At 38.7% G+C, this 23,272-nt stretch overlaps 1 protein-coding gene across 6 annotated transcripts in view; it reads left to right on the top strand.

The window, feature by feature from the left end:
* rc3h2 (ring finger and CCCH-type domains 2) overlaps positions 1-23,272 on the top strand; it is a 101,099-nt gene that overhangs the window by 16,734 nt on the left and 61,093 nt on the right. For 4 of the 6 annotated variants that reach the window (XR_008725948.1, XM_055659884.1, XM_055659888.1 and 1 more), the window contains exons 2-4: positions 7,750-7,835; positions 19,270-19,580; positions 21,248-21,365. Coding sequence is in view for 5 of the 6 variants with exons in the window: in XM_055659884.1 (XP_055515859.1) it covers positions 19,350-19,580; positions 21,248-21,365 (349 nt within the window). In the remaining variant the exon portion in view is untranslated. The remainder of the gene's footprint in view (positions 1-7,749; positions 7,836-19,269; positions 19,581-21,247; positions 21,366-23,272) is intronic. The other 2 variants (XM_055659885.1, XM_055659886.1) reach the window with 2 other exon arrangements.

The raw sequence follows: 23,272 nt of genomic DNA, 5'->3' as shown, positions 1-23,272 counted from the left end.
TCATTATGGTAATACTTAAAAGAATATAAAGAGGATGATGGATCTGGTGAAAATGCTGATGCTTTTAAGGCCACTCTGGTTTGTAAGCTTCTAGTTGTATGCAGGTTTGCATTGTGTTTATCTACAAGCGATGGCAGCAGAAAATTTCAGAAATGAGTGGAAACAAATCACCAACATAGTTCCCTCTTAAACAAATGTTTAATGTGTATAGAAAGACTGTTGGAAGAGGATGACCTCGTTCTCTCATTCTTTGATGGATGAGAAAGCAGCTTCCAGCTTCAGGGCCATCAAAGATTGTTGCTGTTTACCGGGTGTGACTAAGCTTGAATCTGTTAATGCACCACTCAGAATGAGAGCTTTAAAGAGATAGTCAAAGGCCAATCTTCCATTTTGTATAGTAGTCCAACAAAATAAAGATGACAGTTGCGTTCAAGATTACACTGTTTCCCTTTGTTACACAATGTTCTGGATGTTGAGGATCTGGAAGGTTTTGCTCCTGAATGCCTTCATTGTTTGCACCCTTATCCATCGGTTGTATTGCTCTTTTTAAGCTTTGTTACCTGCGGCAGGTAAGGAGATGTGTCACTGGGGTTGAACAGCAATAACAGATGTAGCTATGGACTTCATCATGGTGTCTTGCGATAACATACACCATTCTTTGTTGTATAAGTTACGGATAAAATGAGCATGACTTTTGTGGGTTTACAATCCTGAAAACTCTTCAAGTAGACACTGACAAATTGATGAATGAGGTTGGGTTTGATGTGGAGCAAGATAACGTGGGAGACTTATTGACTTCACGTGGCAAAGAATTTGTAAATGACGATGTGTTAGAGCTTAATCCACAAGGGTCACGTTAAACAAAAAGCTACAGAAATGGCACCAAAATAGCACACTTGAAAAAGGCTCTTAAAAGCATTCTGATATATCCAGAAAGAGAAAGCCATCTTCAAAAGACAAATAACCTAATTTGGAGTACAGCAGTAGATATGGCTGGATGATAGAAGAAGCTGTGTTTGTTTGATAATGTTAAAAGGTGGAACAGAGTTGGTCAGATGTCCATAGATACCTTTTAAACAGTAATTGATTTTTTTTTTTAATGCAGATGCTGGAAACATGAAATTAAAAAATAAAAAGGAAATGCTGGATGCATTTAACAGGCCAGACAGCAACAATAGAAACACCTTTTGTCAGAACGTTCTTTTAAGCATGAAGAGCCATTAGCTGGAAGCAAACTAGCATATAAAAACCAGTCAAAATGATTTGACAGTAGACAATAGGTGCAGGAGTAGGCCATTCAGCCCTTCGAGCCAGCAACGCCATTCAATGTGATCATGGCTGATCATCCCCAATCAGTACCCGGTTCCTGCCTTCTCCCCATATCCCCTGACTCGGCTGTTTTTAAAAGCCTTATCTAGCTCTCTCATGAAAGCATCTAGAGAACCCGCCTCCACCGCCCTCTGAGGCAGAGAATTCCACAGACTAACCACTCTCTGTGAGAAAAAGTGTTTCCTCGTCTCCGTTCTGAATGGTTTACTCCTTATTCTTAAACTGTGGCCCCTGGTTCTGGACTCCCCCATCATCGGGAACATGTTTCCTGCCTCTAGAGTGTTCAAACCCTTTAACAATGTTATATGTTTCAATGAGATCCCCTCTCTAAACTCCAGAGTGTACAAGCCCAGCTGCTCTATTCTCTCAGCATATGATAGTCCCGCCATCCCTGGAATTAACCGTGTAAACCTACGCTGCACTCCCGCAATAGCAAGAATGGCCTTCCTCAAATTAGGGGACCAAAACTGCACAAAATACAAGAGGTGGTCTCACTAGGGCTCTGTGTAATTGCAGAAGGACCTCTTTGCTCCTATATTCGATTCCTCTTGTTATAAAGGCCAACATGCCATTCGCTTTCTTCACTGCCTGCTGTACCTGCATGCTTACTTTCATAGACTGATGTACAAGGACCCCCAGATCCTGTTGTACTTCCTCTTTTCCCAACTTTACGCCATTTAGATAGTAATCTGCCTACCTGTTTTTGCTACCAAAGTGGATAACCTCACATTTAGCCGCATTAAAGTGCATCTGCCATGCATCTGCCCATTCCCCCAACCTGTCCAACTCGCCCTGCATTCTCATAGCATCCTCCTCACAGTTCATACTGTCACCCAGCTTTGTGTCATCTGCAAATTTGCTAATGTTACTTTGAATCCCTTCATCCAAATCATTGATATATATATTGTAAATAGCTTGAGGTACCACTCTAGTCACTGCCTGCCATTCTGAAAGAGACCCGTTAATCCCTACTCTTTGTTTCCTGTCTGCCAACCACTTCTCTATCCATGTCAGCACTCCCTTGTCCATTTTCCTAGTTACATCTTCAAAAAATTCTAGAAGATTAGTCAAGCATGATTTCCCCTTCGTAAATCCTTGCTGACTTGGACCGATCCTGTTACTGCTATCCAAATGTTCGGCTATCACATCTTTTATAATTGACTCCAGCATCTTCCCCACCGCCGATTTCGGGCTAACTGGTCTATAATTCCCTGTTTTCTCTCTCCCGGCATTCTTAAAAATTTTGATGTCAATTTGGTATGCAAAACTGAATTGATGATGAGGAGCCTGCATGAATTTTGCAGTTTTCAGTTATCAGATGCAATCATTTTGCAGAGTAATGAAATTAGTGGGTGACGGATTCTATTGATTTAATTAGACTTCTCGAGATATATTGTAAAGTCTTGCATGAGAGTTTGACTAAAGTTGAAACTTGTGGAAAATGCTGTGAAGATTTTTGAGGGTGATACTTGGGTTGAATCACCAAAAATTCTGCAATTCTGCAAATAGTATTATTTTTCTTGCAATTTAGAAAGCAATAAGAGATTTGGTTAAAGTTTTCAAGATACTAGGTAGTTGGCAACTATTTCCTCTATGTGATTCCTCTGGCACAAGGGGTATATTGCAAAAATAATTGGGTACTGGCCTTTCAGGAGTGCAGAGGGTGGTGAAAAATTGGAACACTTCATCGAATGATTATTGTTGCTAGATCAATTGAATTTTAAATCTGGTAATGGACATGGTAAATTGTTTTTTTCTGTTTCAACAAGCATATGAAGGATATTTGTGGGAAACGAGAAGTAGATAAATAGCCTACGAATTCTTTACATAAAAATTCTGCTTTTTTTTAGTGCAATGTGGTTTGAATGTCGAGTGATATTTATTTATTTATTTATTTATTTCTCCCTCTTACAAATTGCACCATATTGGAAAGCAGGTTCGGAATTTATAAATGAAATATATAGGAAAAGCTGGAAACGCTCTACAATCGGGCAGCATCTATGGAAAGAAAATGTTTGCCTTTCATGTCAAGATTCTTCATCAGAACAGGAAAAGTGAGCAAACAAGTTTTAAATTGTGAGGGTGTGGTAGGAATGGACAAGCAAAATTAATATCTCTTATTTGAGAATGTCAGGATGTCATGTGATGTATTGATGCATATTTGATTAATGAAAGCAGTCAAATAGAAAGCTAAGGGACATTAAAACAAGTCTGAAGAAGGGTCTCGACCCAAAACGTCACCCATTCCTTCTCACCAGAGATGCCACCTGTCCTGCTGAGGTACTCCAGCAGTTTGTGTTTATCTTAGGTTTAAACCAGCATCTGCAGTTCCTTCCTGTTCAAAACATGAAATGCAAGTTGGTTATTATAAAGAATTGAAACTAACAGGAGACTTGGAAATGCCCAGCAGATCTGGTGGAGTACATAGAAAGCAGAAAAGCTTGATGAATGTGGAAGCTGGTGTATTGGACCTGGGGAATTCTGTCCTTGTTCTTTCTGGCTGGGAGCATGTTGTAGCCTTCAGGATTCGGTATAACATTCTACAATTTTAGGAGATTTGCTTCCTCTATGGTCACTTCAGGCCATTTTTGCAAAGGGTTAATCATCGGTTAGTTTTCCTCTGCTTGATTTGATTTGCTCCTGACTTTTTGCTATCCCTCTAAATACATTCCCACAGCCTTTGTAACTAAAACAAATCAGTATTTTTTCTTCTTCGCACTTTCGATGAATGGGCTTTGATCTGAAATGTACCCATTTCTATTTCCACAGATGCTGCCTGACCTGTTAAGTATTTCCAGTATTTATACTTTTATTTCAGATTCCAGCATCTGCAATTTTTCCTTTTTCTGCTATTCAGTGCAAAACATGTTTTTGCAAATGACTAATTTGTGTAGGATGTGCAGTTATCTTAATTCTTGTGTAATGTTCTCAGGGTTTATGTATTTTGGTTGCACTGATGTGGTCTGGTTACCTAGTAGAGCCGTTAATTTATTGCATATACAGCAAGTAACAATTTCATTCTTACTAGTGCATATGACAGTTAAACACTCTTATATTTTGAGATGTTTTGGGAGAAATGGAGAAAGGCTTTTTCCCCAATAACTGCCCATTTGGAACAGAAACATAATTTGTGTGGCTGCATTCAGTGAAGCGGCATAACTGAAAGGCCATCCCAATTTTTGCAGCTTGCTGAAGAACGCCCCAGAGGCTGACTGCTGATTCTAAACATTGTGCACACCAGCTACTGAAATATTATGTAATAAGGATTGCTACTTCAATAGTCATAGCTTCCTTGCACTTGGTGTTTGAGGTGGTCCTGATGGATGTGTTGCATAAGCTGGAACTGAGGCTGGTCAATATCTATCCAACCCCACAACAATGTATAATTAAGGCATTAGTTGCAGGTGGAGTTGGAAGGTAAAGAGTCCTAAGATACTTTATTTAAGTTTCCAATTTCAGGGTTTCCACGACAAGGTAAAAGAGTCATAGGCTGGGATTTCCCCAAAGTAATTTGACAGAGCTGACTCTCTTCTACCATGGTTAGGCTCCAAGCATGAGTGGATGAAATAATTGTGCTACTAACCTTCAATTATAAATGTAAAGGTTTGACATTGATATGGCTTGTATAATTTCAAGTCGACCTAATGATTTGCATAGTTGAAAATCAGTGGTTTACCAGTTTATGACTATTGAATTTCACTTGAACCTATTGAAAATTTGTTCAGTCACAAAGTAGTCTTGATCACAAAGTAAATAGAAGAGACTAGTGCCAATTTTTTGTTTGCAATCATGTGTTCACAAAAGGAGACTGTTGGAAATGGCCAGCAGGTCTGATGGAGTCCGTAGAAAGAGTTAAGGCTCGGTGAATGTGGAAGCTGATGCATTGGACCTTGGGAATTATATCCTTCTGGCTGTCAGCCTTCAGGATTCCATATGGCATTTGACAATATTGGGTGACATGCTTCCTCTATATCAAACCAGGCTGGTTCTGCTGTACAGTTAATCATCTGTAATAGTAACTTAGTTTTTCTCAACTTAATTTTACTTGCCTCTAACTTAATGTCTTTCTCTCTAAATGCACTCCCACATAGCCTTCACATTTAAAACAATTATTTTTTCTTCCCACTTTTTGTACATTATATGTCGTTAGAAATTTCGTATCGTTGTTTTGTAGTTTTAGTTGATTTGTAAATCACATAAAACGTGTCAGTATGTTTTTCTTGTGATGTTCCTCAAGTAATATGCCTGTGGTTGTTTTGTAGATATTGAAATGTCTTTTTTTTTAATTGGATGTCTTAATCTTAAATTGGATGTGAGAAAAAAAAATGTACATTAACTCAAATCTTGATTGCCATCTATTTTTTTTTAATGTAATTATGATCAATTTCATTTTTCCTAAATGCTTAATATATACTTTTTTCCCCTCTTTACCTGATACCCTTGTATTGACATAGAAGCACCAGACAGTCCTTTCCAGTACTTTTGGCCAAACGATTTTTTCACGCAATGGATGGTGGGTGTATGGAACAAGCTGCCAGAGGAGGTAGTTGAGGCAGAGACTATCCCAACATTTAAGAAATAGTTAGACAGGTACAGGGATAGGACAGGTTTGGAGGATATAAACCATATGCGGGCAGGTGGAACTAGTGTAGCTCGGACATGTTGGCTGGTGTGGGCAAGTTGGGTCAAAGGGCCTGTTTCCACACTGTATGACTCTAAGATTTCAAAATTGTAAATCTCAAGTTTTGGGGGAAATTTTAAGTTTTTCAAATTTAACTGCGCTATTCACCAATCATTATTTCTATATTTTTTCATGCATTCAGTTTGTCTGTTATCTAAAATTGGAGAATTCAATGTAAATACTGTTGGGTTCTCAAGTACCCTAACAAAATATGGAGTGCTGTTCCTCCAGCTTGAGTGCAGTCTCACTCTGGCAATAGAAGACAGAAAGGTTGGTATGGGAAGGGGAGTCATAATATTTAGCAACCAGGAAGTCCAGCACGGCTAAGCAGACTGAATGCAAGTGTGCTGTCAAATGGTTACCTAATCTACGCTTGGTCCCACCCACTGAGGCCACATCAATAATATCAAATTTAGTAGATAAGGTTTGAGGAGGGCTGTCTTGCCTTGGAGGGCTGCTGGGCTCCCTGGGTGGATGTGAGGTGTAGGGACAGGTGTTACATCTCCTGCAGTTGCAGGGGAAAGTACCTGGGGAGGGGGTGTTTCAGGAGGGAGAGGTCTCCACAGAAACAAATGGATGGGGATGGGAAGATGATGGGATCATATCAAAAGTGGCCGAAATGTCAAAATGATTTGTTGGATACGACATCTGGTGAGGTGATGGGTAAGGACCAGGGGAACTCTATCCTTGTTCTATCTGGGGAGGGGGAGCAAGAGCAGAAATTAGGACACAGGAGAAATGGGTAAGAGATCCATTTATGACAGCAGGAGGGAACCACTTTTACTGAAGGGTGGAAGCCACATCTTGTGCGGAGATCGGAGATGGACAAATGAAAGTAGGGGATGGCATCTTTTTAATAGGCATGATGTGCAATTTTGTTCACTGGCAGCGGATGTTTTTGAAAACCTGGAGTATTAACAGGGGAGGTCATTGTGGTTCATTGGAATGGTCAGTCCTAGCGATTATAAAAGGATGGATAAAAGTTTTGGCAACAGTAGACATATTGTAGAGCGGTATAGCCGAAATGGAGATTGTTGTAATTACAGAGAAGATGCAATGGGGTAATGCAGGGAAAAAGATCAATACAACTGATTTTATTAAATTGAGATTTCTTTCCTGTGGTTGGACGAAAGCTACTCTTAATGTGAGATGTTATTGAATGAATTGATCAGAATCATCGAGATGGGAGTTGGTCAATGAACATAGATTTTTTTTCTCACATCACCCAACTTCGGAGTAGTTTCATTAAAGAAATAATGTACTTCAGTAATTATGTTTTACTATTTCAATGATCAATGGCTCAATGTTTAATTAATTTACATAGGCATTCTTCAAATACAATTAGGAAAATTAATGTGGCTACATCCTAAATGCCAAATGCAGTTCAGCATTAATGCTTTGGCAGATGGCACCAGATCTGGAACAAGGCTTTCCACGTTTGTTGTGTATTATGATTGGGAGTCGTCTTGCTGTTGATAGTTGTTTGTACTTGGTCATTCCTTTTTCTTAAACTGCATGTGCTGATAATATTACAGCCACTGTGGCCCACGTACATCTATTGGTGTGAATAATTTAATTAATTACATACAGGGGTGATGGAGGGGCATGTCTCTAAATTATTGCAGAAAGTAAAATAATTTTGGAAATGCTGAATGTTGCAAGTATACTGTGCAGCAAAGGATCTCTGAAACCATGCACTGTTTTGTTTCTCTTTAAATGTGTTTCTTTCCTCCTCATAGATTTTGCACCCTGTGACCCAGATGAAGGGAGATGGGAAGGAGACCTGGTCCAAACTTGGTCAGTGCCACTTTGTACCCAATCCCAGGTGATGTCCAAGCACCTTTATTTTCCTCCATCCCCATGTATATATTCAAAACCTGCCTGATGGCATAATTGTGTGAAAATTACCACCTGAAATCTAGTTTCAGAAACATCCCAAGAGGATATTTCCCATCTCCACATCATGACACTTTCTCTGTTAGTGTGAATGAGTCAGATGTGTTAATTGCCCAGTGATTGGAAACAAGGGACTCTAGCTATGAGTTAATTATAGAATAACTATAAAAGACGATGAGAGTTGTGACTGTTGGTTTCCTTCAGAAACCCTACTTTTGTTTTTGTCTGTGTTTTGGACACCCATTGTTTCCCAGCAGCGGGTTTAGAAATGTGCCTATCAAAAAGATTATTCCTCCTTTACTACTTTATTCCCCCATTAAACCATTTTGGCAATGTCTTTAATGATTCTAAATTTGATTTCACTAATATTTTCATGGTCATCATCAGCCATAAACTTGGTTAACTACATTCTGTCTTCAGTTAAATCTGCTCACTGCTATTCATGTTGATCTGCAATATCTCCCAATTAATTTTTAAATCTTTGTCTAGCTATAAAACCCAACCCATTGCAATCTTGTCTGTTCTCTGAATCTCATCTAACACACATCTTTGCCACACCACTGCCACCTTTTGTGCAAAAGCTAGATTTAAATAAGATGTTTCATCTCTGCTCATCTTTGTTCATTTTTGGCTCAGCACCTGTTTAATTTTGTGTAAAAAAAAAATGTCTTCCATATTTTCAGTTATGCTGCCAAATATATATGATGCAAATTTACTAGATTCATTAGGTATTAGCCAGTTAACAAATGTTAATATATTTTGTCTTCTAACTTATATTCCTGGTAGTCCAAACAACAATTGCAACTGCATATTCTCTCTCGATTATTTTGAATCTGTTAAGGGCCTGTCCCACTGAGGGGACCTAATTTGCGAGTTTAGAAGAGTTTGCGATTGACTCAAATTCGCAGCATGGTCGACACGTGGTCCTAGGAGGTCTATGTAACTCTCCTTCATGCTCGAGAGAAGTTCCCGCCTCAGTTTGGTCGAGGTGTATTTTTTAGTATGCTGAAAAATTGTCCGCGAGTAAAAATTGGTCGCATGGAAAAAGTTGATTTTTTTTTACTCGTAGGTTTAGTCGAAGTAGGTCGTAATAGGTCGGCATGTTAATCGAAGGCAGTCGAAGATAATTGAAGGTAGTCGTAGATAGTGTTTCTATAGTCGAAGGTGGATGTCTGCACTCTCCACTATTCGGTGTCCAATTTTCCAGAGATCATCGGCGAGTAAATCGTAGATAGTCGAATCTAGTCTTCAACATGGTCGAAGGAGATCTTCTACATGGTCGTTGGAGGTCTTCTACATATTCGTAGGAGGTTCTCTACATAGTCGAAGGAGGTCGTAGGAGGTGTTCTACTTTGGCGATACAACAAGACCATGACACTCTCCTAAACTCTTCTAAACTCGCAAATTAGGTCCCCGCAGTGGAACAGGCCCTTCATAGTTGCTGTCTTGTATATCAGTCATGAAATAGACTGTTGCCAAATCATGTTGTATTAAAAGCTTGCAATGTCTCTTTACATCTTAAAATGACTGATTGTTTCTGAGATTGACCTCAAATAAAGTTTGCAACAAATTTGATTTTGAGGAATGATACATGTTTCCTTTTATACATTTTCATTTGTTCCAGGCAGATTCTGATCAGTTAATTCATTTTGACATTTCCCCCCCCTATTTTATAAGTAGTTTTCTGTTTGTATTGTTAGTGTGGCAATCTCTAAAGATTCTGATGTAACTGCTGTGGCCAATGTGTGGATGTACAGAATCTACCACATTTTGGGGATGAGATGCTGATAGTTTTGGGGGAATACTCGGCTCCTTCTGAAGATATGGGGCTTTTATGCTTCAAATGAAGGAGCTTTGAGGTTCCATGCCATCTTGAATTTTAAGCAGTCAAATGCTGGAATTCCCATAAATGGACAGGAATATTGTACTCTTTCCAGGCAGCTTTCAGAACATCCTTCATTCATTTCCTCTATCCTGCTTGTGATCTCTTGCTATGAAATTGTTTTCAAGTAGTGTGGCTATTTTAGGAGTTTGGTGTTGGGCAGGCAGTAAGGGAAGCCACGGAGTGTAAATGCAACCTCTGTTTGGGGATGTTGGCCTGGGAGAGGGTGCTGACATAGTTTCACAAAAGCACATCTGTTGTAGTACAATCGTTATCTGATCATATACAGTTTTTTTTTAATCACAGAACCTCATTTCCTTGGGTAATATAAAACTTGGTTATTATGACTGACTGGGCATCCAAGAAATAGGATTAAGACATGTGATTCTAGGTCTCGGGGATGGGATTAGTTTAAAATATATTATGTACACCTTCAGTTGATGCTCCACTTAATTTATTATATATATAAAAATAATGTTGATTAGATTTTTGACTACATTTGCTTGTAACACACATCTAGCATTCTTCTATCATCTAAAGTTGAAGATCGCAGGAGAACATGTGATGAAATAAAGTAGACGCCTGCACATCAGTTACATATGCAAAGATGGTCAATTTTTCAATTGCCAAGGTTCATTAAATAACCAATGATCTGTTTTTGGAGATAATAATTGAGAAAGGAATGCTAGTTAGCAGGGGAATGACTGGTGGAGAATTGACTGCTACTGCTATGGAGCTTTGAAAGATTGCAGATTAATCTGAACAAATGTACAAGGGCTCTCAATAAGGTGCAAACCTGTAACAATAGGATAATTTATTTTAAAATACACTACAGTAATATTTTCAAAGATATTTTGTGTAGAAACAAATATATTCTTAGACTTTCAAGTAATAATCCAGAAATCATTGGATAAATAAAGTGACATTTAATTCAGATTTATTGAAAAATCTCATCCAAGTTAAAAATAAATTATATATTTCCTGAGGGTAAAGAAAAGGGGTGGGGTGACACTAATCAAATTGGAACAACTAAGGAGAATGTAGAGAAAGTCCGGGGGGGGGGGGGGGGATTTGTAACAACAAGAAGTATAAATTAAGAAGTAAAAGATGTGGGAAATTTAGAAATGGGAAATTCTCTAATGGTGATAAAGCAGTGATCAACGATCGTTTTTCAAGGAATATTTTCTATGTTGACAATGGCAAGGTGCTGTTTATTGTTCGTGGATGCTTTCCATGAGGATAGTTACTTTACTGACTAGCGTGGGACTGGAATAGCTTCTACGTCAGTCTGATAGGTTAGAGGAAGATTTCTTCCCTCAGAACATTAATGAGCCAGTTGGAATTTCAGAATGTAATGTTTCCTGCGTGGTAGATTTTTAAAATTTTGTTTTAGTTTATCATGGCAGAATTTGTACTCTTGATTTCTGGCCGCTAGCACCCTTTGCCATTGTTCTCTCAAAAAAAAAGTGAAATGAGAATAAAATGTTGGAACAAATGTGAAGGATAAATATTAAGACAAACTCTTGGGGAAACTTGTATGGAAAAGATAAAAGGTTCTGATGTATCCAAAGTTGCTTAAATAGAGTTACTTGCAAAGGTCATGATTATCGCTGGGTTAGTAAATATTCTTCATCAAGAAGATGATGTTGCTTCCAAAAGATTAGTTAGCCAATTGTGTTTGTGCGTAAGTAGTTAGAGGTCAAAATATGGGTTAATTAAAACCAAAAACATTGATTGGAGAGTTTGCTCAATTCAAAAGAGAATTTGGGTAATTGAAAATATTGATAAAGAAAATTACAGTGGATGTTTATTTATTGATTTGGTATGTATTGATATTGTGTAGTACTGAAAGCTTGATTAAAACAAGGCGGGGTATTAAAATGGGTTTGAGATCATGTGTATGAAGCTTGTTAAAGAATTAGCCAAATGGGGGAAGGGGGGCTACGCTTAATTATGTCAGAGTGGAAAGTTGTGAACAGTGATTTTTCTTTATTTGAATGTTTCAAACTAAAAACATGAAAATTACACAAATAGTAAGCAAGTGGGCCAACATTCTGTGAAGAGAGCAGGAGTTAATATTTTGGATATAGTCCTTTCATCAGAACTGGGCAAATCGGATCAGTTCAGATGAAAGATCATTGTACTGTAAGCCTCATTCTGTGTTGTCTCCACAGAATGCTGTTTGATTATTCCATATATCCAGCATTTACTGGTTTAGTTTGAATATCTAGCATCTGTAAAACCTGTTTGGCATGTGTGTGTTTATATATAGATCAGTATCACAATTTGGAAATGATCCAAAAATAATGACTTCAGGAAAACGCATGTTGGCTAATGGGGAGGAAAAAAGGAATATTATCAATATGAGGAAAAAGTGTTAGTTAGTACATGTTCAAGAAAGAATGAGTAGGAAAATTGGATGTTGTGGTTATGATATTGGAATCAACAAATTGAGGTTGGATTCCAAAATCAAAAGTTAAATTGAACAAAGCAAACGGATTGAAAGCGTATCTTGGAATGTAAAAACTAAACTTTACCATTGGCATTTTGATACCTCCTTTAAAAACAAAGTGCATGGATGCAATCATATACATGTGAGTATGCAGAATTTCACTTTTGAGTTCTTGTAATCTACACACTGCTCTAAAATTATAAGTGTAGAAATCAATTTGACATGTATTACAAATTTTCTTCTAAACTGTACTTCTATGTGTGGTAGATATATGCAATTATTTAATCATGTGGAAATCCTTGTTGTTAACATTGAAGGCAAAGAATGCCGCATTCAATTTGATATACTCCCCATTCTGCATCTTCCGATCATAATGTGCAAAAGTGTCAGATGGTGCACAGTAGTTCATTATTATTAATATACAATGTTCTTTTCATTAAGGAATTTTTTAATGTATGGGTTTGTTTGGATATGAAATGTATCCTATCTAGAAATTAAGTACCTTTATATAGATATACTAGTCCAAGTGCAGACCCGTTGGGTCTGTTCCCCCAGCGTGCGGTTGTGGGTGGGGGGAGGCGGCATGCAGCGTCACACACTAACTACCCCCCCCCCCCGCACTCACACTAATTACCCCCCTTGATATTATATTAATATTATTAATTTGCTCCTTTTACCCCATAACCACCCTACCTACTGACGCATAACCCCCAACTTGCAGTGGGAGAGGGGGGGGGAGGTAGGGTTAGAGAGTGAGGGCAGAGACAGAGAGAGAGATACAGAGACACAGAGAAGGGCAAGAGGGATGGGGGGGTGGAGAGGAGGGTAAGAGGGAGGGTGGGTGAGGGGGGGAAAGGTGGGGGAGGGAGGGGAGGAGAGAGAGAGGATGGGGAGAGGGGAGACTGTTAGAGTCGCTATGTGGGGGAGATTATATTTGTGTGAAGTGTGTGTCTTTTTTTTTTTGTCTGCAAGACGCGATATTTCGATGAGAGTTAAAAGTATTAATGAAAAAAAAGGAGAGGAAAGTGGATAGGAGAGAATGTGGTGATGGAGGGGAGAGAGAGAGAGAGGGGGAGGGGGGGAGAGAGAGAGTGTGCTGAGAGGAGAGGGGGGTGAGATGAGGGGAGGTGGGGAGGGAAGGGGGTAGGGGTGTGTGGGAGGAGGAGGGGGTTTTTTAGGGGAGGGGAGAGGGATGGGGGGGGAGGGGATGGAAGGGAGGAAAAAGAGGGGGGAGAGGGAGGGGGGAGAGAAGGGGAGAGAGAGAGAGTGGGAGAGAGAGGGGGAGAGGGAGGGAGGGGGAGGGGGGGAGGAAGAGAGAGGGGGGGAGAGAGAGAGGGGGGGAGAGAGGAGGAGGGGGGGAAAGAGGTGAGGGGGAGAGAGAGGAGAGGAGGAGGGGAGGAGAGAGAGAGAGAGAAAGAGTGAGCGATAGGGATGGCTAGGGAGAGAGAGAGAGAGAGAGAGAGAGAGAGAGAGAGAGAGAGAGCTTTTTAATTCAACCCAAACAACCATTTGCAGGCAGTGCTTTTTTACTTCAAACTAACTATATTTTCATTTTCAAACCAAATTAAGGGTACTCACAGTGCTGTAGACATTTGTTCAGTGTCATTCAGAGCTCAGAGTGACAGAGACTAATTGACAGAGCTCCAGCTTGCAGAGACTATTTGAGGCACACCACTTCCTGGTTTTATAGTCCCTTCCCCTGCCTCCAGCGGGGGCAGCAGAGAGAATGGGGAATTTAGTAAAAACATTAATATCTCTGTCTTATTTCATCGACGGGAAAAATCCTCAGCACACATACGGCGGAGGGGGGCTCTGAGCGAGGTGGCCAAAAATGACGGCCGTAGGTGGCGGCGTTCTCTCGGAAATCGCAGCACAGATTGCCAAAACCGGTCAAGAACAGAGTTTTAGTAATATAGATGTTCTCCAACTGCTGTGGACTGAAGAGTACAAATTTTGTTTCCACTTCCAAATGCTTCATCCCCACTTCCAAATGCTTAATTGAAATTTCAAATATTTTTCTATCATTCTTTTTATTGGGTCCTTTAATTTCAATGTCTAAAAACACTGTCATAGCATAGACAAACTGTAGAGTAGTTAATATTTGAGTGTGAACCTGATGGCGTAAACAGATGCTCTGATCTTTTTAAAATGCGATTTGCCAAACGTAACTGTTTTCACCTATGCTTGTAGTTATAATGTTTGTAAATAAATTGGATTTTTTTAGTGCCTGTGGAAATGTTTCTGAATGATTAAGGAGAACAACACTGCAGTAGATTGAGGTGAAATTACTAATGGATTGTGGGGCTTTAGGTGGGAAATAGGAAAGGGATGAACAACTTGTTGGGATGGTACTATAGACACCAACATTGTCAAACGTAATTAGGAACAAATATGCAGGGAGAATGTTGCAAGAATAGTAGCATTGGCATAATAGGAGATTGAGCCGTTCGGTTGGGTGGAATTTATTGAATGAGTTCAGAAAAGTTTGAAGCAATATTTAGAGGACCCAACTAGCGAAATGGCAAAACTTGACCTGCTCTTGGGACATTAGTGCAGGGAAGTGACTAGGTGTCAGTGGAAGATCACTTTAGCACGAGTGACCATAGTTCTATTAGTTCTAAAATGGCAATGGAAAAGGTTAAAACTGGTCCACAAGTTAAAGTTCCACGTGGGTTAAGGCAAATGTTGACAGGTGCTTGCAAAGTTGTTTGCAGGCAAAGGGATGTCCAGCAAATGGGAAGCTTTTAAAAACTACCTAGCGAGAGTTCAGGGTCTGCTATTTCCTGGTAGACTGATGAACAAACACTGCAGGAATAAGGACCCCAAGATGAAGAGATATTGAGGATCTAGTCAGAAAAAAAGAAGCAAGCACAGGTCAATTGCAATTAGCTGGGATCAAGCGAATCCCTGAAGAGGTGTAAGGGATGCCAGAGTATACTTAAGAATGAAATTGGTCGGGCAAAAAACTGGGCAAGAGGTGGCATTGGCAGAAAAGATTAAGCCGAATCCAAAGAGATTTTAAAAGTACATTAAGGGAGAAAGAATAACTAGGGAAAGAATATAGTCCATCAAAGACCAAACATCAAAGATATCTTTAGAGTTCCAGAAGAGTTCCTCAATGAATATATTTCCTCCTCTTTTACTATGGACAAAGATATGAAGACTAAGGAACTCTGGAAAGTCAATGGGAATTACTTGGGGAAAGTCTGCGTTATAGGAGGTGCTGGATGTTTGAAAAATATATAGAGGGGCCTGACCAGGTTCCAAAAACTTAAGTTAAATTGAACAAAGCAAATGGATTGAAATAGTATCTTGGAATGTAAACACTAAACTTTACCATTTGGATTTTGATACCTCCTTTAAAAACAAAGTACATGAACACTGTGGGGAGCTAAAGAAAAAATTCCAGAAGCCCTGTCTGAGATATATGCATCATTTGTTAGCCAAGGCTGAGGAAGACTGCAAGTTGGTGAATGTTGTCTTTATTTATTTTGTGTGTAGGATTGGTGTCTCATGAATTTGAGGTTTCCTTTAAAGTAACCAGGAAGATTGTTGAGGTCAAGGTTTCAAGATCAGTTTATTGTCACATGTACCAATTAAGGTACAGTGAAAGTCAAATTATAATACAGCCATGTAAAAAAAAAGCAACAAGCCACACAACTACATAAAAGTTAACATAAACATCCACCACAGCGGATCCCCCACATTCCTCACTGTGATGGAAGGCAATACAGTCCAATCTCCTTCCTCTTTATTTACTTCAGGTCTATATGTACTTCAGCACGTGTTCCACGTGTTACGTTACTCTGTAAGGGTAGAGCACATGGGATTCAGGGAGAGCTAGCCAACTGGATACTTAATTGGTTTGATAATAGGAACCAGAGAGTGATGTTGGTATGTTGTTATCGCAGAGGAAGCCAGTGATTCGTGTGCGTTGGGGGTTGGTATTATACTCATTGTTGTTTGACATCTTTTTTGAATGAGAATGTATAAGATATGGTTAAAAGGTTTACAGCTGACACTAAAATAAATGATATTGTATACAATGAAGAAGGTTTTTCAAGACTTGTAGCAAAATCTTGATCAGCTGAATAAGTGGGGCCAGAAATGTCAAATGGAATTTAATTTGGATATGTGCAAGGTTTGCATTTGGGAAGTCAAACCAGGGTAGGACTTTCACTGTGAATGGTAGGGCTGTAGAACAGAGAGATCGAGGTGTACAAGTACATTGTTGTGTGAAAGTGGCGTCACAGATGGTAAAGAAGACTTTTGACATATTGGCTTCCATAAGTAAAGGATTGAGTATAGAAGTTAGGACGTTATGTTGCAGTTGTATAAAATGTTGGTGAGGCTGTATTTGGAGTATTGTGCTCAGTTTTGGTAGCTTTACAATAGGACAGATGCCGTTAAGCTGAAAGTAGGGCAGAAAAGATGTGCAAAGATGTTGCCAGGACTCAAGGGACTAAGTTATTGTGAGATAGATCGGGCAAAGTTACCCAATTCCCTCACCTGAAGGTACCAGTGAAACAATTGGGGTATTATAGCAGGTTTGTAGTTCTGTGGTCATCACTACAAAGGACCTTTAAAAATCTGGATTATTAACTGAATATAAATCCCACAGCTGCCATCAGAGGATTTTAAATTTTGGTCGCTAGATGATGTCCAGTGCCCTGTTTATTACTGGCAATTTAATTGCTATACTCCCACCATATAAGTGTACATTGAAACTATATATCAAGAAACAGGCATTAGCTAAGTTGATTTTTATGAAGGTTACACACATCTACTGCAACTTTAAAATGCACAATAAAGAATTGCAAAACAATTTCACCTTTTTTCTAACATAGTTTTTCTTTGATACAATCCACAAACTCTTCATTTCATCAAATTCAATTTAAAAAAATGTTTAGTTAATTTAATTTGCTGGCTGGCTTCATCTTCTGGTTCTCATATTTTGCAAAATCCAATGATTTTTGTTGTCTAGTCTGCTGAAGAATCTTTCTCAGAATTACCATTGATCACTTTCCTGGAATGCTATTTTAAACAACAAAAAGACATTATACACTTTTTTTAAAGCTTTTTAATGTTTACGTACTCATCATGTGTAAAGATTTACCGAAGCACAGGCCAATCCAATTAGCCATTCAAATTTCTAAATATTAGGATGATCTCAGTCAGGAAATGGTGAATACAAGCTCCAATAAGCTCAGCTCTGCTTCATTGCATTACTGAGAAAGTGGGGTAATCATGAAGCACCATCCATTGACATACTATCTCAATAAACAGTTAGGTAGATATTTATTAAAAACATGCAAGGCAGAACCAATGGTTCTTTTAATTCACTAAAAATATTATGTAGTTTTGTTTCATGAAATGTTTCTAACTATTGGTCAGTTACCACGTATTCTTTGATAGAACCACCAGCACTACTTGTTCTTGACATATCAATATCTTAAATTAAGCCTCTATTAGTTAAATCTAACATTTTATTGTATTAGTGGTCCAACAAACTTATTTAATTGTTTGCATCTTTGAATTCGGTTAAGACAAATGGAATGAAGTCTTAAAGTAGATTTAATGTATAGGTGATTTTGTTGTGGAGCAGATAACTTGGTGCCCTTTTCGTAGGCCAGGGCATTTCTGGAAAATTCTGAGTGTATTTTCTGCAAGATATCATGAAGCTGGAACTGAAAACCTTTTTGAAGATGTAGTGTCTCGTATTTGGCCTCTGTTTGATTAAACATGCAAAGATTTATTAGTACAGTAGATCAGGGGTTGGCAACCTGGGGCCCTTAACCCGAAATCATCCGACCCGCAGGCGGATTTTTTTTCCCCGTAATCATCTGGCCCGCCAAGCGCCCCGAGCAGCGGTCGGGTGCCCCGAGTAGCAGCCGAGCTCTGGCTGCGCCACATCCCGCGCAAAACCGCCGGCAAGGCTGCGCACCTTCTGTGAACACATTTAAGAAAGAACTGCAGTTGCTGGAAAAATCGAAGGTAGACAAAAATGCTGGAGAAACTCAGCAGTTGAGACATGCAAGGATTGCATGAGGCTGCCTCACCCGCTGAGTTTTTCCAGCATTTTTGTCTACCTGCGAACACGTGATTTGATGCCTGCCATCCAGGGCAGGATGCATGTGTACACGTGATAGATATGGCCCGCCATCCACTCACAGACATGCGTCCGGGTCCCAATGCAGACCCGGACCCGGCATCAAAAGTAAGGCATTATTGACTTTTTTAATCTTTATTGATGAAATGCAGCAAGCAAACGCGATAATTCCCGATATTTTGGATCTTTAAATCTTCACGGCAAATGTCCGATAAGCATTTCCACTGGATTTGCACCTTCAGCTCCCTCTTGAATTTACCTTAGTTTCTATCTTTTTTTTGGACTGTAAATTTAGGTAGCTGTGCCTCACGGTCACCCCGACTGGCACAGTAAATTGCAGCTCAAAAACTGGCCGTTTTCGATGTTTTTAACGGGTGTGAAAGTGCGTGTTTTCCCATTCACTAACATGTACCGGATGTATAGCATGTACTCCACTTCAGATTTTCGGTCACGTGGGTGCGGATCTACGCTCCATTGACCTTTCGTGAAATCACCCTATACAAAAACTTTGTGAAATAAATATAGCCAGGTTCAATGCTGCTAAACCTGTGGGCTGGCAGTGACATAATTATTTGGTGCTGCTGCAGTCATGATATAGGGTAATAGTTGCTTGGGCCATTTTTACATGCAAGAATGGGCTTTGATAGGTTATTTAATTTAATTTGTGTTCTTTGAAAGGTTCTTAGTGCATTCAAAAAGTGACTATTGCCTATGTTAATTATCAGCCCCATTATAGATTATGTTTAACATTTATAAAATCCATGTTCCTAAGATTTCTAAAGTTTAGTATACGAATAAATATACATGAATAAATGAAATGTGATTATTAAAAAAATAGTGATTAATGACATGTGAGAGATTTAGGTGATTGTATACCAAGTATAATTTTTTTGTTAATTGCTTGTTTTATTTCCTTACAGCTGTCTAAATCTCTGACAGTCCACTAGCGCTATGCTAGTCAACCATTAGCACTGAAACGAAATCAAGAACAACTTTCAGAATGCCTGTACAAGCATCACAGTGGACAGAATTCCTCTCCTGTCCCATCTGCTACAATGAGTTTGATGAGAATGTGCACAAACCAATTAGTTTGGGCTGTGGGCATACTGTCTGCAAAACCTGCCTGAATAAACTACACCGGAAGGCATGTCCCTTTGACCAGACTGCTATCAACACAGACATCAATGTTCTTCCTGTGAATTTTGCACTTCTGCAGTTAGTTGGCGCACAGGTACATTTTTGTTTTATTCAGGTTATTTTATGTATCTTTTAGAATTGACATTTGCAGCTAAAGACTCTCATGCATCATTAAATTCCACATGAGAATATTTTTATTTACAAATAAGTGTTTATAGTTTTACTTATCTGATTAAACCAACCTTCGGATACATAATTGTTCAAATTTGGAGTTGACCAAATTATTATGTTTGGGATCGGGAATAATGTTCCTAATACAATGCGTCACGTGGGGGTATAAATGTTTGTTATGGTATAACCAATCCAGAGTCATCTTGTTCACAAGGTCAAACTGATGTAATTCCTTTGCCAGGGTTGTCAGGGTTGAAAGAACTTGTTTAATAATTTCTGGTTGGGGGATTTTGTTGCAATGGAAATGCAGAATGACGACAATTGTTTAAAATAACCACTTTGTTCAAGGCTCCTTTTTATTTCTAATTACATTATTGCAGATTAGTCTTTCTTAAAATCCTGCTTTGTGTCAGCAAAAAAAGTGCTTCATAAAGAGTATTTGTATCGAAAGTGGGAAGCTAAATGAAATTGTACACTACAGTAATTATCATTCCGCATGTGACTGCTATTATGTTATAATTCAATATTCATGACGAATATTTAAATGTCAAGGAATTAAAATTATTGAGGACATTTTTGTTATAAGATTTCTCATGTTTGGGTATCAGCTAAATTTTGAGCCATGATATTTGTTGTTTGTTCAGGAAAATCTAAATAAATATCTTTATCATGAGCAAGTCATAAAAGTTAGCATTTAACTTAAGTATGATCTCTTATCGAGTAATATCTGTAAATTTGATTAATTAACATGGGATCCTGTCCATGTGCCAAGATTTCTCATTCTATTCTCTATTAATAAGATTATCCAAAACTGCTGTTCACATTTTAATGCTCCCTTCAACTATAACTGATTGAGATTGACTAGAGATGCTGGCTGTCCCGCTGAGTTTATCTTATGTGATAAAATAAAATTTGGTTTTAAAATCCTTAGCCATATTTTCAATGTCGCCCCCTTCCTATATTTGTAATTTTTATCCTTGTAACCCTCTAAGCTATCTGCAATCTTTCATTTCAACATCTTTCCACTTTCTTCCACTAAGAAACTAAAGGAAAATCTTGTCCCCTTAAATTTATGGTCAACTGTTCGAATGTATCCTGTTATGGCTTGGCATCATTTTTCGTTTGTTAAATCTCCCAGGAAAAGCCGAGGGACCTTTTGCTATATTAAGGCAAATATAGGGGAAGTTGTTGCTTTTTTTTAATCATATCAAATTGAACAGTAACCAGATAAACCCAAAATGCAGGAATTCTATTCACTGTTGTATTAGTTTGAGGTATTATCCTGCTTTTGCTCTTTAAAAAAAACGGGGGGGGGTTTGCAGTTATCACATGGCCTTTACACCAATTAATTCACTTTGGGAGATCTGTATTCAGCCCTGTAGCTTGGTAGCTTCAATCCATTGCAGTCTAATAGTAATACATAAATGCATTCTTCTGTCAATCAAACTTTTTGGCAACAACATTGTTCTTGCTGTTAATTTTTGATGTGTTGGATAATTTCCAATGCTTTTCCATGTGCATTGCTAAAAAAAATTACAACTTGTCTTGCCAATTTTTTTTAATATTTGTAAATATTTTGACTGCACCTAGGTCCCAGACCAGCAGACTGTGAACCTGAGTAACTTGGCTGAAAATAAACATTACGAGGTTGCAAAGAAGTGTGTGGAAGAGCTGGCACTCTACTTGAAACCTCTTAGTGGAGGCAAGGGTAGGTAGTGTTAAGATGGTACTTGTAATATTTCTTCTCCGCTTGCATTTTATATCTTTAGGTGGCAGGAAAACATTACATTTTGAAGTGTAAAACACTGATAGGAATCAAACTGATTTATTGAAACTGGAAAAAGTTGGAAATGAAAATGTTTACAGATGCTGGGAAAGGGGAAATTAAAGAGGCTGGATGGAAGAAAATAATAAATGATAAAAGGAATGGTCATGCAAGATGTAAGAAGGTGGTACAGAGATCAGTAAAGGATCATAAGGCCATTAGGGTGCATGGTATAAATGGAGGAATATTTATCAGAAATTACTAAAGGAAAATAGAGCAAATCGTAAACTTTTGAACTATATTGAATCTGGAAGGCTAGTAAAAAATTGAGGTACTGTTCATGGTATTTGAATAGAGGGTGACCAAGGACCGAAGGAATGGAAATCAGATGTAAAATTAAAATGACAAGGAAATGGAAGTTCCGGTTAACAGACTTACCATATTATGAGCACTGGATCCAGTATATTGAATTGATAGTAGTAAACCGATGTTGTTGATTTATCTGAAAAGTGTGTTTGGGTCTTTGAATGGTGGAAAAGGGCAGATGTTGCTGCACATATGGTTGTATGAGAAATGGAGTAGGTATTGGAGGAGATGGCCGAATAGACTAGAGTATCTAGAAGGGAAGTGTCCCTTAGGAAAGATGAATAATCAGTTAAATGGAAAATATTCAGCACATTCATGTATGTAGTGGATTCATCGATACAATTTAAAAATCAATTTTGTAAATATGTAATCAAAATGCCATTATTTTCAAAATGGAAGTAACCAATTTAAAATATTTAATCTTTTTTATTATTGTTCAAATGAGGGCAATTAGATAAAACAAATAAACGTGTGGGTTTCATTTCGATCTCCCTCTTTCATTGGTCACTCCTTTAGTGCCTCTGAGCGTTTCATTGAAGTCTTTTTGTTTTGCACACTACAACTTTGTTGATCACTATTTGTCATGCTACTAATTTTGGTAACAATTGCAAACTTCTGAATTGTCTACCTACAATCCTGCATTCATGTCCAAACCATTGATCTACACCATAAAAACTAAAGGACATGCCACTCAGAACTGTGCACTTGCAGCCGTAAAAGCAATGACTGTTTTTGGCGATGTTGCTATTGAGCCGATTTAAAATCCAACCATTCACCTTTCCTTGGATTTTACTCTTCTGATGACAGTTATGTCAAATATGTTGCTAAAAATCGACACCAAATGTATTAAAAGTCAGGAGTGTTTAATAGTCATATATACCATGATCGGAACACATAGATTCTTACTTGCTGCAGCTTTACCATCGGGTGGTGCCCACAATGGCCGCCTCGCCAACAGTCCTCCTTCTTTGTTGTTTTTAGTATGTGTAAAATGTATGTCTTTAGCTTGTTTTATGTGGTGTGGAGTGGCAGATTGGGGAAAACGATTTTTTAATCTCTTACCTCGACAGAGATGCAATTTTTTTCCTGTATTGTATCTCCATCCTAACATCGTGGAGCTGGCGGCCTCTGCTGGAGACTGATTTTGGGAGCTCCAACCGCGGGAGCCTGCGGACTTTCACATCGTGGAGCTTGTGGTCCATGGTTAGAGACCGACTTCGGAAGCTCCAAGCCGTGGGAGCTTAGAACACCGAGACGCAGGGGCTTTGATCGCCACCTGCGGGAGCTTCGATCGCTCTGACTGCGGGTGGTTCAACTGCCCCAACTGCGGGAGAATAAAGAGGAAGAAGATTAGACTTTATTGCCTTCCATCACTGTGGGGAATCTGCTGTGGTGGATGTTTATGTTGACTTTTATGTAGTCGTGTCTTGTTGCTTTTTTTTAGTATGGCTATATGGTAATTTGAGTTTCACTGTACCTTAATT

The sequence above is a fragment of the Leucoraja erinacea genome, chromosome 31, assembly GCF_028641065.1.
Source record: "Leucoraja erinacea ecotype New England chromosome 31, Leri_hhj_1, whole genome shotgun sequence".
Lineage (NCBI taxonomy): Eukaryota > Metazoa > Chordata > Chondrichthyes > Rajiformes > Rajidae > Leucoraja > Leucoraja erinaceus.
The sequence above is the reverse complement of the archived record's forward strand: the minus strand, read 5'-3'. Positions and strand labels throughout refer to the sequence as shown.